General features: G+C 41.2%; 1 protein-coding gene across 9 annotated transcripts in view; it reads left to right on the plus strand.

Annotated features, from left to right (window-relative positions):
• LOC143298553 (beta-1,3-galactosyl-O-glycosyl-glycoprotein beta-1,6-N-acetylglucosaminyltransferase 3-like) overlaps window positions 1–17,114 on the plus strand; it is a 121,390-nt gene that overhangs the window by 31,904 nt on the left and 72,372 nt on the right. For 2 of the 9 annotated variants that reach the window (XM_076611425.1, XM_076611424.1), the window contains exon 1: window positions 742–951. The exons of 4 other annotated variants lie outside the window; for them this stretch is intronic. Coding sequence is in view for 3 of the 5 variants with exons in the window: in XM_076611423.1 (XP_076467538.1) it covers window positions 3,161–3,166 (6 nt within the window). In the remaining 2 variants the exon portion in view is untranslated. Of the gene's footprint in view, window positions 1–741; window positions 952–3,094; window positions 3,167–17,114 lie in introns of those variants that run through there. 3 more of the 9 variants (XM_076611430.1, XM_076611422.1, XM_076611423.1) reach the window with 2 other exon arrangements.

Here is a 17,114-nt window from a genome sequence, read left to right on the forward strand (position 1 = left end):
TTCCTCAGGGCGTCACCGAGCGTCAAGCCTGTCCACCCCCGGATGTTGTCTTCCCATCTCTTCTTCTGCCGTCCTCTCCTGCCTCCTTGTACGGTGCCTTGCAGGAACGTTTTGGCAAGACCAGATGATCGGGAGATGTGTCCATACCACCTCTCTCTCTCACTCACGCACCCACTACCATCTTTATCATTATGATCGATACTATCATCATATCTACATTGATATTTTTATTTTATTTTATTTTATTTTTTTTTTTACTCTAACAACCGGCGACAAGATGTGCATGGCGACGACACATGCAGTGGGGGTCTGCACATACTGTCGCCGGCGACAAATTATATGCAGGGGTGACAGTACATGCCGCAACACTCCGGTCTCGGAGACAGTCCAAAAGGAAGGCGAGAGAGAGGGAGAAAATAGAGTGGGAAAAAATCGCTCAAGCGTAACACGAATGACAGGCGATGTCACCCTGCACCACTTTTGTTGTGTGTGGGGGGGCGGGGGGGGGGGGGGGGGGGATCGGGGGGGACAGGTAGAGAGGAGAAAGTAGGGAGGGGGAGGGGGCGTGGACGGGGAGTGTGTGTGTGTGTGTGTGTGTGTGTGTGGTGGGGGTGTGGTGGGGCGGCTGGTGTGAGAGGGATGGGAGAGTGGGGGGGATGAAGGCGAGGGGGAGCTGCGTTTTGACTGTGGTGGGACGGTGTGTGCGTCCTGGTCGTGTGACAGGCCAGAGTTTGAGACAATTCGGCGAGGCCGGACTTGTTTTCTTCCCAGCAATAGTTTTCCTTGTTTTAGGTGGTGGTGGTTGTTTTGTTTTTTCCCCCCCCACTTTCTTTTTACTTTGTTCACCCTTTTCTTGTTGCATTTGCTTGTGTGAGGATACGGTATTTTTCTGTATTTCTTTCTTTATTGATTTTCTTATTCTACGCTCAAAGCTGGGGTGGAAGCCTGAAGGTAAGGATTCAGCTCAAAATCACGTGAAATCAATGTTCATTGTGCGACAGTTTTGCGCTTGAACGGCAAGCGATGCCTACGAGTCCCATGCATGTCCCTCTTTATTTATTTATTTATTTATTAATGGAAATTATTTATTTTGCAGCTCTCTCTCTCTCTCTCTTCTTTCTTCTCGTACAGTGGTGAGGGTCCCCAGCTTAATGCCTGTCCAGTTATATGATTATATGAAATAAATCCAACATTGAAAGCAATATTGAAGTGTTACACCTAGTAGGAGGAGGAGGAGGAGGAAATTAGAAGAAAAAGAATGGCAACAACTAACTTGCAGATTGATAACAACAACAATATGAACAAGAACAAACAAAGTAACAAGCATTTACTGTTTTTTGCTGGGAAAAGAACTAACAGGACCGAGAACTGGCAAGTGGGAATCATGAGGACATTGCAGCACCTGTTTAGATATGAAGTTCGTGGGTACCATCTGCCATATTTGAAACCATCGGGTGGCGGGATGTGTGTGTGTGTGTGTGTGTGTGTGTGTGTGTGTGTGTGTGTGTGTGGGGAGGGGGGGGGGCGAGGGGGGTCCTTGCTGATGACATCTGGACAACAGCAACAGGCACCGAGACGACAATGTTTCGGGAGGCTGGATGGTGAGGAGGGTTTCCACTTGCTGCGGAAACAGGAGCTGGAGTTTCTGAGTGATTCGTCATCCACTTTTGCCAGCTATATACGAAAAGGATGGGGGGTGGTGTAGTTGAGACTCCTTGCACACTATAACAGTAACTTTACCACCCAAAGCGCAAGTTTGCAATGCACCCAGTCTAGAAGGCATCCGGTTTAAAAGAGAAAGAAAAATCTTGAACCTCGGATTGGGCGTGCTACCTTCAGAGAAAGATGACGTAGCAAAACGATGTAAGCAACCTCCCCCCCCCCCCCCCGACCCCGACCCGCCCCCTCCGAACCCCCCCCCTCCCCCCCCCCCCAAACAACCAACAACAAAAAAAAAAAAAAAAAAAAAAAAAAACCTGCTGAAGAATGAGTCTAAAGTTAAAAAAAAAGAAAAGAAAAAAAAGCTGATGATATCTACAGTGAACGACTGATTAGAAAGGCATATATTACTTACTTACTGCTCATCACGTCATTTTGTATGTTGGGCTGTAACGAAGAAACGCCTGTTTGGGCCGGTCTCTGAATGGTACTCTTAGGTGTGCTTCACGGTAGAAGACGAATGACAATTGGGGAAAAAAACAAAAAAAACAAAACAAACAACAACAAAAAACAAAAAAAACCACCCCAAAACCCACAAAAAAACCCAAACAAAAACAGAAAAAAACCCAAAACACCAGACCCTTGCCTTGCATTGTCCTTTTGAACTGTTTACATCATGCTCTCACAAACTGTAATTCTTTCGGACAGACAGTGGAACATGCATAGTCTCACACAAACACTTCAATGTTCATAGTCCAACAGACATGGGGATGTTCATAGCCTCTTCATTCGTTCGATCAGTTGATGGGGTTTTTTTTTGTTTTGTTTTTTAATTTTTTTTTTATTATCCATTAGTTCGTTCGTTCGTTCGTTCGTTGGTAGGAGCAGTTTGTACGTTCCGTCAATCCATCCATCCATCCGCCCGTCCTTTCGTGTGACTGTTCATTCATTCATTCATTCATTCATTCATTCATTCATTTTTCTTCGTTCGTACCATCCATCCATCCATTCATTTTCTTTTCGTTCGTTGGTTGTATTCTTCTCTCTTGCCGTTTTCATTTATTCAATCGCTCACACGTTAATGAATTAATTTCTTTAGTTTATTTAGTTTTTTTTCTTTCTCTCTCATTCAGATATTGCGTTTCAAATGAACATCGGTACATGAATTTGTACAATGGCTTCTAAGACTTACTGTTCAAACAAGGATAATTATACGTCGAAAGCAAACAAAGGTATTTCAATTTGAAAAAAAAACACCCACAAAAACAACAACAATAACACCACCAACACACACACACACACACACACACACACACACACACACACACACCAAAAACAAAACCGAACGGTATATACCATACCATACCATAATGAGGGTTAGAGAAGCTCACACGCTTAAAACGCAGTTGAAATGTTTCAACCTGCACGATTTGGCCAGAGGACTGGGATAGTGACGATCGGGTTGTGTGCACAGTGACAGCGGAACGCCCTGGGCCGAACGATGACGGTTGGTTTTGTATTGATTTATTTCATAAATGATAATAATGCTGGTAATAATAATAATAATAATGACAATGATGATAATAATGATAATAATAATAATAATGGATAATTGTTGAGCGCTCTCCTTCCTTAAAGGGAGCTCAAAACGCTTTGAACAATAAACAGTAAACACACACACACACACACACGCACGCACGCACGCGCGCGCGCGCACACACACACACACACACACACACACACACATACTTACACACAAGAACTTACAAAAGGAAAAAATAAAAAGATTCAACGCACAAAAGCATTAAACAGGATCAAAGACAACGCCCATTGAATTGCTAAATCACACACACACACACACACACACACACACACACCTGTGTCTTTCGGGTCAGTTGTCGATCACACACACACACACACACACACACACACACACACACACACACACACACACACACACAGAGTTTGCACGGCTAGTAACTGAATGTCTTTGGAAAGGGATCGAAGGTCTATGCATAGGCGTTTTTCCAAAAGATGTGTTTTCAGACCAGTTTTAAAAGAATGAAAGGATGGGAGTGCAGGGGGTGGTGGTGGTGGTGGTGGTGGGGAGGGGGGGTGGGGGGGTGGGGGCAGGGTGTGTGTGTGTGTGTTGGAGGGGTGGGGGGTGGGGGGGGGGGGGCAAAGATAGTGACTCCAGAGCTTCAACAAACGAGAAACTACACTTTGAACTTCTGTTCAGAGATTATATGTGGACATGTACAAAAAAAAAAAAAAAAAAAAAAAAAAAAAAAAGCTCAAGAAAAAAACAACAACTGCATCTTCTCAGGAAACTGAAATTATTTGATGCTAGCCAAAAGCGTTACTCCAAAACTGTGTACACACAAGTCTGGTTGAAAGCATACTCATATTTGATATCTCTACTCCAAAACTGTGTACACACAAGTCTGGTTGAAAGCATACTCATATTTGATATCTCTACTCCAAAACTGTGTACACGCAAGTCTGGCTGATTGAAAGCATGCTCATATTTGATATCTCTACTCCAAAACTGTGTACACACAAGTCTGGCTGATTGAAAGCATGCTCATATTTGATATCTCTACTCCAAAACTGTGTACACACAAGTCTGGCTGATTGAAAGCATGCTCATATTTGATATCTCTACTCCAAAACTGTGTACACACAAGTCTGGCTGATTGAAAGCATGCTCATATTTGATATCTCTACTCCAAAACTGTGTACACACAAGTCTGGCTGATTGAAAGCATGCTCATATTTGATATCTCTACTCCAAAACTGTGTACACACAAGTCTGGTTGAAAGCATACTCATATTTGATATCTCTACTCCAAAACTGTGTACACACAAGTCTGGTTGAAAGCATACTCATATTTGATATCTCTACTCCAAAACTGTGTACACACAAGTCTGGTTGAAAGCATACTCATATTTGATATCTCTACTCCAAAACTGTGTACACGCAAGTCTGGCTGATTGAAAGCATGCTCATATTTGATATCTCTACTCCAAAACTGTGTACACGCAAGTCTGGCTGATTGAAAGCATGCTCATATTTGATATCTCTACTCCAAAACTGTGTACACGCAAGTCTGGCTGATTGAAAGCATGCTCATATTTGATATCTCTACTCCAAAACTGTGTACACACAAGTCTGGTTGAAAGCATACTCATATTTGATATCTCTACTCCAAAACTGTGTACACGCAAGTCTGGTTGAAAGCATACTCATATTTGATATCTCTACTCCAAAACTGTGTACACACAAGTCTGGTTGAAAGCATACTCATATTTGATATCTCTACTCCAAAACTGTGTACACACAAGTCTGGTTGAAAGCATACTCATATTTGATATCTCTACTCCAAAACTGTGTACACACAAGTCTGGTTGAAAGCATACTCATATTTGATATCTCTACTCCAAAACTGTGTACACGCAAGTCTGGCTGATTGAAAGCATGCTCATATTTGATATCTCTTCATACTGCCTGTGGTCAAGGGGTAGGGCAATGCTATCACACATTGTGAGAACAGTCCCAACGGCTGTTTTCTCACAGTAATCTTCTGTTTTTTTTCCAACATGCTGTCAAACACAACGCCCTGTAGATTTTGAACGATTCAGAACACCCACCCACTCAGCTCAGCTCTGAAACTGAGGTTTTTACCATCAGGTGGACGGTACAGAATGCCGACCACACAGAAGAATGTGTGCAAAAAAAGTCTTGTTTCGAGCGCCATTTCCATTTTAAACTCGGTATAAAATGGATACAAAAAAAGAAAAAGAAAAAAAAAGGTACAACATCTGAAATGTATTATTCTGTGAAAAGGTACAACATTTCACATATATAATTCACTTTGTCTATTTATTGTATACTTTTAAAAAAAAAAAATCGTATTTTCATTGACGTCTAAATTATATGTTATGTGATCGTGGCTGGTGCACTGTTGTTACCAGAGTGTCCTGATGTGTGTGTGTGTGTGTGTGTGTGTGTGTGTGTGTGTGTGGGTGGGTGGGTGTGTGTGTGTGGAGGGGAGTGTCAGGGGAGGGGGGTGGGATAGGTGTGTTGACTGGGACTGCATTAGTGGGTTAGCTTGTTTTAAAAAAAAATCTTTTATATTCTGTTTCAATCCTACTTTATTCTATTTGTTTTGTTTATTCTATTCGAATGGGAAATGTTTTTTTACCTGGTCTACATTGATTTTATCCATTAAGCTATGTCGGTGCATAATCATCTCCATAATTGTTTTCTTTTATCTTTTATTCTTTTTACTCTGCTTTATTCCATTTATCTATTTTATCTGTTTATATGAAAATGAAATGTCTTCTTATATGGTCCACATTAATCTGTTCATAAAGCTATTTCAGTGCATGATTATCTTCATAAATATTTTTGATTAGTTGCGCCGTAAACGTGTATCATGTTGATGTGAGCATTTAAGACAGAAAAAAAACCCAACCATATAACGAATTCACAGATCTCAAAGTTGTATGTTATTTTTGTATCTTCTTTCGAGGTAAATGCTATTTTTTGACTCACTTGTGTAAACAAAGTGAGTCTGTTTTAACCCGGTGTTCGGTTGTCTGTGTGTGTGTGTGTGTGTGTGTGTGTGTGTCCGTGGTAAACTTTAACATTGACATTTTCTCTGCAAATACTTTGTCAGTTGACACCAAATTTGGCATAAAAATAGGAAAAATTCAGTTCTTTCCAGTCATCTTGTTTAAAACAATATTGCACCTCTGGGATAGGCACACACACAAAAAAAAATGAAGCCTAATTATATGCAAACTGCATTTACTGTTATATTTATAGTTTTTGTATTCTCTGAACTTGGCACTTTGATCTGATATTCTGACCCAACAACAAGAGCAGTCATTATTATCATTTTCTGTTCAAACAGGAACTTCTTTTGCTAAGCATGGAAGTTGTATTTATTTTGCAAACGTTTTTGGTGCAGATAGTATAAAAGGGAAATTACTCTGAATTAATGCTAGGGGAGTTAATTTGCTTTAAACTGATCTTTCTCATCTTAAACATTACATTTTGAAATTATACTCAATACATAAAAAGCTTGGATTTTTAAAAAAAAAAGTGTATCACAAGTGAGTCTTGAAGGCCTTGCCTCTCTTGTTTCTTTGTGGTTTTAACCACCACAACGAGGTATTGTGGCCAGAGAGCTGCTGTTGCCTCTCTCTCTCTCTCTCTCTCTCTCTCTGTGTGTGTGTGTGTGTGTGTGTGGGTGTGGAGGGAGGTTAATGTCGAATGACACATCTAGTGTTTCGGTTTCGATGTCATGTGCTTTATCTTGCTCAATCAAAGTTTTTTTTTTTTTTTTATAACTTAATTATTGTTTTGCTTGTTTAAATGGATATTCGGGTTCTAAATGTGAACGTGTTTTAATATGTGTGATGCAGCATGTACTCGAACCAAAAGACAAATTTCCTGCGAAATTACAGACGGTATAGTTGTATTTTATCTTTAAGTTTTATTTAAAATCACGCACGCACACACACACACACACACACACACACACACACACACACACACACACACACACACACTCTCTCTCTCTCTCTCTCCCTCACTCGCTCACACACACACACACACACACACACACACACACACACACACACACACACACACACACACACACACACACAACAACAACAACAACCACACACGCACGCATAAACACACGCACACTCACTCACTTACTCTCACACACTCACACACTCGCTCACTTACACACACACACACACACACACACACACACACACACACGCACGCACGCACGCCTCCTTACTGATGAAACCCCCAAACTGAAAACTAGACCCCACAAACGTCACAAGCACTTACTGGTGCAGGGTAATTTAAAAAAAAAAATTTTTAAGTGCTAGCTACAAATCAAAGTCTTTGTGTGTTCTTTTTCCGTAAAGAAGGAGAGAACTCGCGGGAGTTCCGACCTGGCTGAACTTTGAATCTTAACCCCTTGTCCGCTGAATCCCAACGTGGATTTTGATTTGAGCGGCAAGAACTACTTGCGAAGTCTTAAATGGTGAATTTGATTTTGCTGAGCATTTTGCTGTGCACTGACGGTAAGTTGTTTCTGTGCACACATTTCTCACAGGGCTAGTTAGGGGCTGCATTCTTGGAGCAAAGCGGCAGAATGGTTGAGACGCTCATCTGCCAACACAGTGTCAGTGAGAGCCTGGGTTCGAATCCCCGGTCTCGTCCTATCTCCTAAGTTTGACTGGAAACTGAAAACTGAGCGTCTAATCATTCAGATGAGACAAAAAAACAACAACAACAAACAAACAAACAAACAAACCACCGAAGGCCCTTGTTCAGCACGCACCTGGCGCACCGGAAAAGAACCCATGGCAACGTACGCGTTGTCCTGTGACAGGAATCTGCAGAAAAAAAAAATCCACTCTGTTAGACAACCGGGATATTCATGTATATATATTTATGCAAGGACTCAAGGCCTGGCTAAGCGCGTTGGGTTGTGCTGTTGGTCGCGTCGGGTGTCTGCCTGCCCAGCGGAACGTAGTGATGCCTCCTTGAGAAACCGAAACTGAAACTGAAACTGAGCAAAACATGATGCAATGCCATGAGAAACGAGCCCGAATAAATAAGTGACCGACATCCTGACCTGTAACCTGCATTTCAGGCAACATCCCTTCACTGACAAGAGAACCACACCCCCCCAAAAAAAACGGATTATGGCTGCCTATATGTTCGGGTAAAAACGGTCTTGCACTTAAAAGCCCACCCGTACATGTATACGAGCGAATGTGGGAGCTGCAGCCCAGGAAAGACGACGACAAAGGGGACGTAGAAGAAGAAGAAGAAGAAGAAGAAGAAGAAGAAGAAGAATGAATGAATGAATGAATGAATGAATGAATGAATCTTTAATGGGTAAAGAATTAGGCACAGTAAAGGCCTTTTTACAATTCTGCCCATTTAACGACATAAAAAATAAAGAACGAACGACACAAAACATAAAAATAAAGAAATAAACTGAAATAAAATAAAATAATAAGAACGACGAATAAGAATAGGAACTTGAATAGTCTATTAAAGGTAACAAAGCGATGAAAAACTGGAACAATTGGTACATTACATGTACATAGGTACTTACACACACACACACACACACACACACACACACACACACACACACACACACACACACAATTATAAAACATAGAAGAAGAAGAAGAAGAAGAAGAAGAAGAAAGACAAGCGTGATCGCCAGCAGCAGTCAAAGAGTTAAACCTGATCAGCGGGCAGGGTGACAGAAGGTGAAGGAACGAGGGGTCGAGTTTCAAAAGTCCTCAGCAAGTCCATTGTATGTTGGTTGTTCCCCCATAGGGGAGGCTATCATGCGCTCACTGGGCTTGCTTCTCCCCCCTGGCTGGTGGCTGGCTGGCTGGAGAGAAACATTATAGTATAGAATAGAATATGTCTTTATTACCAAGTGTACCGGGGTCGCAAGGAATATTAGGGGGGGAGGTGGGGGGGGGGGGGGGGAGTACAAAACAAGATACGAACATAAATCGATCGAAAATCATACACAGATACAGTAGAAATCAGGATACATACAAGTGCATATCAATATACAAACTTGTGCACAATCACACATGCACGCACTGCACACACACACACACACACACACACACACACACACACGATTGATCTAAGCTGCATATTACATGTGGATGGGGTTTATGACTAGATCTTCAGGTAGATGGTTGTTGATTGCGCAATTCTATTTATCATACTGGATTTGTTCGAGAGACGGGGCATTGACTGCTTTGGGGAAAAAGGCTATTTGCGAAGCGATTGGTTTTCGTCCTTATACTTCTGAACCGTCGACCAGAGGGGAGAATCTCGAAAATCCCTAAAGCTGGATGTGGTTCGTCCTGGTTGATTGATTTTGCTTTTTTGAGTAGCCGCTTATAGTATGTCTTCTAGAGAAGGTAGATCAGCCCCGGTAATCTTGGTGGCAGTTTTTACGATTCTGTTAGGGGCTGCAACTTCTTCCTTGGAAATGTTTCTGTACCAAACAGTAATTGCGAATGTTAGCACAATTTCAATGACTGCTCGGTAGAAATCAACCACGATTCATTTTTTAATTCCCAACTTTTTGAGGCGCCGAAGAAAGTACAGGCGCTGATGTGCTTTTTAACAATGTTTTCCGTAATTTTCTCCCATTTCAAATCGTTGGAAATGATCAGTCCGAGAAATTTAAAGTCGCTGATCTCTACTTGCTTGTCTTTAATGACAAGTGGTGAGGGGTCAGATCTGGTCTTCCTGAAATCTAAAATTAATTCTTTAGATTTTTGATACGTTGAATTCTAAGTTGTTTTGATCACACCAGCTGACAAGTTCCAGTTCTTCTTCTCTATATTTTGACTCATCACTGTTTGTAATCAGCCCTTCAAGAGTAGTATCGTCGGCGAACATGACCATTGTGTTGCACTCATTTTGAGTTGCACAGTCATGTGTGATAGTGAATACAACGGTGGGGGTAGAACACATCCCTGTGGGGTGCCTATGCTGAGAATGCATGTCGAGGAGGTGAGGTCACCAACTTTAACACCTTGCGGTCTGCATCTTAGAAAATTTAGGATCCATGCACACTTTAAGATAATCCAGGCAGCGAGAGGTCTTTCAATGTAAAATATAGTTTTGATGGCACTATTTTGTTGAACGCAGAGCTGTAGTCAATGAAAAGGATCCTGGCATAGGTGTTTGAAAGCAAAGAGCAAGTCCCCTATGAATCGGCTGTGACACTGGTGGTGTAGTGTGTGTGTGTGTGTGTGTGTGTGTGTGTGTGTGTGTGCGCGCGCGCGCGCGTTGTTGAATGTAGAAAAGGTTTAAACCCTCCTCAACCCAACCACTCCCAATTGAAAAGTACTTTATGTTTACTTGGCATGTGTGAATGCTTGTTTGCCTGACATGGCTTGGCCCTTTGTTCACAAATGGCTGTACTTGCACGACACTATCCCATCAGCAGAATGCTCCCAGGACTCTCATCGCAAGATCTGTCTTGTTTTTGCAACCAGGTGTAGTGACAGACAGACACAGAGGCCCCTTAATGTATTCCCTGTGATGAGCCTCTCACCGTGAAATACGTGCTCCTTGACTGTTGGGATCTGCATGACGTTAGACGCAGACATTACACAGCGGTTTTTCTGAAGACTTTGTTTCGTGATGTCCCTCCGTGGACGCTGATGGACTTCTTGAAAGAAGTGAACATTTTAAATCAGATTTGAAGGTTTTAAACTATGGAAGGTTTTTAAAACTTTGAGTGGAAAGCTTAAAGCGGTGACTAGTTTTTTTATTGGATTTTTTTTTTTTTATAATTTTTTTACCCTTGACTTGTAATAGGTATTAACGTGGCGATAGCCTTGAGATGACCTCAGTGGTCGGCGAGGCTCTAAGCACCATAATTTAATTTAATTTGAGACAGGCACACACACACACACACGCACACGCACACGCGCACGTGTGTAAAAATACTTGTTATATTCATAAGCATGAACCCAATGTCTGTAAGGTATACAACTAGATGTATACACTCATACACCAGTGTAGTATCCCAGATTGTCCCCAACCTGGAAACGTCCCCGGGGGACAAATTGACCGCTGGAAATTCCCCTGGGGACTTTCTTACCGTTCATAATGTCCCCTGCGGACATTGTTGGCAGCCAAAATTCCCCCTTCTTCTTGGGTTTTAGCCTCGGTCTGAAATGTCTCCCTTACCCTGAAAATGTCCTCCCCATGTATCCCGTAACGTCCCATTTGAAACATAAAATTCCATCTGAAGCAGCCCGCATTCCCAGTATTTCCCTTTTTTCAAACACACATATAGATCTAGATCAAAGTGTGTGTGTGTGTGTGTGTGTGTGTGTGTGTGTGTGTGCGCGCGCGCGCGTGTCTTTTTGCCATATTATCCATTTTTCCCCCCTTTTTTTTTCTTAATTCCTTCGTTGGAATAAGTGCATATCTCAGGTGAGTCATAAAGGCATTGCCTCTCTTGTTTTCTCTTTTCCGCAGTCTATGACGTACAGTCTGTGCTGATTTGCTCTGGTGATTAGGTAGTGAGATGTTAATATTGGGATGGGCACTAGCTGCCCATTCTGCAGTGTTATTTGCCTATATGTTCTTTTTTTATGTATTTTTTGTTTGGCTTTGAAGCATTGTTTTTCCTTCTTTTTTTTTTACGAGTTTTTGTAATCTGGGGATGATAAATATAGCGGAATGGCTGGTGTCCTCTGCATGGCGTAGTCTTATTTGCCATAAGGAGCTAAATGGTTGGGATACTGTCATGAACTGTGTTTTGTGGGTTTGTCTTAGTGTTTTTTGGTAGATGTGACAGTTTTGTGATGACGCGGTTGAGCATTTGTATGGTTTGACAGTCCCAATATGGCCCTGTGTGGTGGGCTGGACTTTAAGCAACAAGAACAAGATGTTGGACGTAAGTGTATGTGTGAAATGTGGATACAGATTTGGTTTTCCACTTCTGTGTCTTCATCTCATGTGGTACAGTGCACTGTGATATAATTATGTACTGTTTCATGTGAGGCGCTCAGAGCCCATCTGTGGGGACTTTGCACCATATTAGTACAATATACCATCATTCTTATTATTGCTATAGTGTGCCGGCAGTGTCACCTGCACCACACACACACTGTCCCCCTTCTCTTCCCATCCCTTCATCCCCCCCCCCCAACTCTTTCTTATCTCCCCCTCCCTGCTCATTCCAGTCTTTGAGGTCAGCGACGCTGGGTCACCCACCCCAGCTATTGAAATACGTGCAGTTATGTGATGTCTGCCGCAATGCCCATGCTGAAATAGGTGTTGGCGTGTTCGAAACATGCTAGTGTCGGCATGTCGGAACAGCCCAGTGAGGCGGTTTGTCTTTCAAGTTGTTCCCCCCCCCCCCCCCTTCCCTCTACTCTCTGTTTGTGATGCAGTATGTTGGACCTGTTGTCACAGAATGTGTGTAGAAACAGGTTTTGAAGTGAGCGAATCAAATCAATCTGTTGAATTGGACGAATTGGGATTAAACAGTGAATCTGTCAGTCATTCACGTAGCATCACTAGGGCAAGTCAAGATTGGTTATTTCAGTTAACCAGTTGGGGGAGTGAGTGTTGTAGCTTGCATTAGTATGCAGAGTATTTTGTGGGAAGGGATAAAACCAGTCAGCAGAGCTAGTTCTTCGCTGTCTCCCAGAAGAACTGAACACTGACACAGGTTGACTGACTGATCAGTGATGCAGGCCAGGGAATTTAGATTAAAATTTGCGTTAGGTCCAGATGTGTGCAACAAAACCGTTCTTTTTACGATAAAATAGAATAAATCATACTGATCACACTGATATGAAGTTGACCACTATTGTGGGCAGGGAACATAATTAGATTTTGATTTAATGTGAGGTGCAGGGAAATCATTGTTGGGCTGTGAGTACATGACTTGTAATGGTTTTATGCTATGTTGATAACTTAGTTGTGTTGGGAAACTGTTTTGTGTTGGTGAACAGCCAGTTTAAGTTGATCTTGTGGCTGGTGAAAAGAAAAGGGGTTAATGTATGAAATCTAGCCACTGGGTGAGGGAAGTACCGGCCTATATCTTTGTTCAATGTGGGAAAGTACATTGTAATGTGGTTGAGTTGGTAAACAATGAGAGCACTGCGGGTCAGTGCTATGTTGTTGCACATAGTTTGTTGTTTACCAGAGATATGTTGGTAGCAATGATTTCCATACATTTACTTATGTCAGCGGGATACTTTGTGAAGACAAAGAGGATACTTGTTTGGTTATGGTAACACACAATTTTATTGAATGATGGGTTGATAAACATGAGTTGAACACAGGGTTGTACTGGTCAGTGATATGTTTTGTGCACAGTATGGTATGTCACTGTTGGTGGTAGGTAAGCTTGATTAAGCTTGTATTACCTCACCTAGATTTGTGTGTGTGTGTGTGTGTGTGTGTGTGTGTGTGTGTGTGTGTGTGTGTGTGTGTGTGTGTGTGTGTGTGTGTGTGTGTGTGTGTGTGTGTGTGTGTGAGAGAGAGAGAACAATGAACACTGAAATGTTTAATGTCATTAGCTGTAAAGCTCAAGTGCCATAGTAGGTACTAATCAGAACAAAATGGTGCAAAACATAAAATGAAACAGAAAGGAAAAACAGAATTGAAACAACATAAACTAATAAGAGATTTGCGACACTTTGGCACTTTGTCATTAGCTTCAAGTACATGTGACAGGGGGCTAATGTGCCGTTTTCTCAGTCGTTCGTCTCCAAGGTTTGGACAGTACACAGAAAACAAAGTACATTGGACAATACACATAAAACAAAGTACATATAAATTATATAATGAATATTTACGCATGTAACATCGACACACATCATATCAATTCAAACACATATAAAGTACATATCAATCATGAAATAATTATCTATCCCTGAACATCAAAACCCATCGTATCAGTACGAACATATCATATAATTACAGTGTTGAGATTGACCAATCAAATGTAGCCCTTCTATTTTATCTATGCTTTTTTCCTCATAGAACCCATGCTGATTTTAAATTGATTAATGAGTATTTGGACCGATGATGGACGTTTTCCGTATATTTATTGCCTCAGATACATATTTTGCAAGTGAAAGTATCATATCTTCACTTTCTGTCATAAGTATGCCGAACAAATCTTTTCTCTGCGCTGGAGCTGTATTGAAAAGGGTACGGTTGTTTTTTTCGCAATTCATCGTATTTTTTGCAATTAAATATGAAATGATTTTCATCATCTGGGCTTTCGTCACACATTGGGCAAGGAGATGTTGCTACGTCTGAATCGAACTCTCCTCTGTTGGCATTCAGTCCAAGTGCTCTCAACATGAGCTTCGCAAAGCAGATTTTATGCCATTTATTTGTTACGATCTTAATATACTTCTCTGTTTGAAATATTGATTTAAATGAACGGAACCATTTATACATATCGTTGCTCTCTATTTCTCCGTGCCAGTTTTATTTGTAACATGCTATAAGTCTATCTTTAAATTCCGATACAAACTCTCGGCCCTACTCCTTGGCACATCCAAACAAGACCGAATCCATGTTCCGTTAGTGTTTTCTTGATGTGGAATACCCAGTTCTGTTTGCTCTTCTCCTCTTGCAGTACCTTTTCCATTTGATTATTTGTCATAAGTTCCCATATTTCCGCTCCATAGTTCAAGGCTGGTTCAATTTGTGTGTCGAAAAGTTTCCAGAAAAGCTGTGCATCAGTTGAACGCAGTCTCCTGAGTGGTTTTATAATTTGGATTGCACCTTTTTCCCCCTTTTCTATTTGCTTTATCCCACGCAGACATAAAACTAAATTTTGTTGTGAATAACATTCCTAAATATCTATATGTGTTGATTACTTTTATTTCCCTATCACTAAAGCACCATTTTTCACGAGTCGAAAGATGACCTCCATTGCGGAAAACTATAAGATTGGTCTTATCGAGATTTACTGTTAGTTGTAGTCTGTCTGTTTCTTGCTTTAGGGCATTTAATTGATTTTGTAACCCTATGGGTGTGTCAGACAAGAGAACAACACACATCATCAGCAAATAGCACGAAGAACAATTCTGTTGCGCCAGGTATCATTTGTATTCTATGTCTTCCCACTGCCAGTTCATTGATGAAAAAGGAAAACAGCCGTGGGCTTAGCATACAGCCTTGTTTAACCCCTCTGGACACTGAAAAACGTCTGAATAAATACCTTTGTCATGAACACATACAAGTACAGAATCGTAGATGCGTTTATCGGCCATGTAAAACTTTCCATGTACCCCGCTTTTTCTTAGAATACTCTACAGGATGTTTCTGTTCACAGAATCAGATGCTTTTTTGAAGTCTACGAATGCTACATATAGCTTAGTCTTACGTAAAAGATACTTTTGGATTGAAGCGTATAAGGTAAGTATATGGCTGACAGTACTGTAACCTGTTCTAAAGCCCGCCTGTTCCTCTATGTTTTTATTCTTTTAATTTTGTCCATTTTTTTTAAATCTTCAATTTAAGATGTATGTATACACTTTACTAATTTTACTTGTCAAGGCTAATCCTATGTAATTGTCTGGGTTGTTTGTGTCTCCCTTTTTTATGTATAGGCACAATATCTGATTTTGCCCAGTCTAACTGAAATGTTCCATTTCAAATAATTTGTTAAATATGGTAACTAGGAATTCCATAAAATTACTGTTTGCACTTTTAAGCATTTCGCAGAAAATATAATCTGGATCGGCACTTTCACCTGATTTCGTTTATTTATTTATTTTTTTAAAATACTTGTAATGATTTCCTGTTCTGAAATTGGGTCATTGAATAGAGGTTCTTCCTTCACATCTACCGCTTCTTCCGTCATTACTTCTTCCTAGTCAGAACTATTATCAGCTGTATTAAAGACGTCAGAAAAGTGATTGTGCAACTGTTCGGAGCTGATGTCATTATAAACCACTGAGAGAGAGAGAGAGAGAGAGAGAGAGAGAGAGAGAGATGTAACATGCACTTGTTTTCCTCCATTATCATGTACGAATCCCCCAGGCTGCTTATATGACGAGATAACCCGTCATCGCAAGCATGTACACTTCGCTGCCACAGTGACGAGATAACTCATCATCGAAATATCCTGACTTTTCCCTGGTTTGCATTCAGTTCGTTGACAAAAATGATGGTTGCTTTAGCTTGGGGAATCTTTCTAGTTTCTATTCATAGCTAGAAACCCCATCTAAGTCATGAGGCAGTCCTTTATTTGAATGTTTTGGTTGGGTTACTGTCCCAGTGTTTGCCTGGCTCCTTTCCTCGCTCGCTCAACAAAATGTCGGACTGACGCCGTGCTCAAGCCATGTGATCATGGCGAACTAAATCAACCAAGATTGCTTTCTTTAGCTGATGCTAAGAAAGATTTGAAGCGTAAATTCGAAGGAGAAGACAGTGATGAACATTCATTGTTCGATCTGATAGAAAATAAAGGGGGCAATCAAGAGAGTGGCCAAGATACTACTATCAGTGAGTGATGCCGACTGTACAGTTGTAGCAGACGACAGAAACTAACCGAATTATTAGCAGGACACAGTGTGAGTGATTTTTTTGGCACTCAGCCAACGCGGTCTGATGAGAACTGGAAAAAGTGATCATGTGAGAGGGGTGAAGGGGAGGGGGGGGGAAGAGACTGAGGGGGCGTGGCCTCACATCCATGTTATCACTTGGAGAAGTCACAATGCATTGTGTATCTATCTCTTTAAAAAAAATATTGTGGTTGTTCTAGTATGATTTTGTGTGTGCAGATATCCATATATCCTGAAAATATGATATTTTAGTGCAAATTACCTGACCAATGAACAAGTTGAAAATATGACAAAAAACAAAACAC

The sequence above is a fragment of the Babylonia areolata genome, chromosome 24, assembly GCF_041734735.1.
Source record: "Babylonia areolata isolate BAREFJ2019XMU chromosome 24, ASM4173473v1, whole genome shotgun sequence".
Lineage (NCBI taxonomy): Eukaryota > Metazoa > Mollusca > Gastropoda > Neogastropoda > Buccinidae > Babylonia > Babylonia areolata.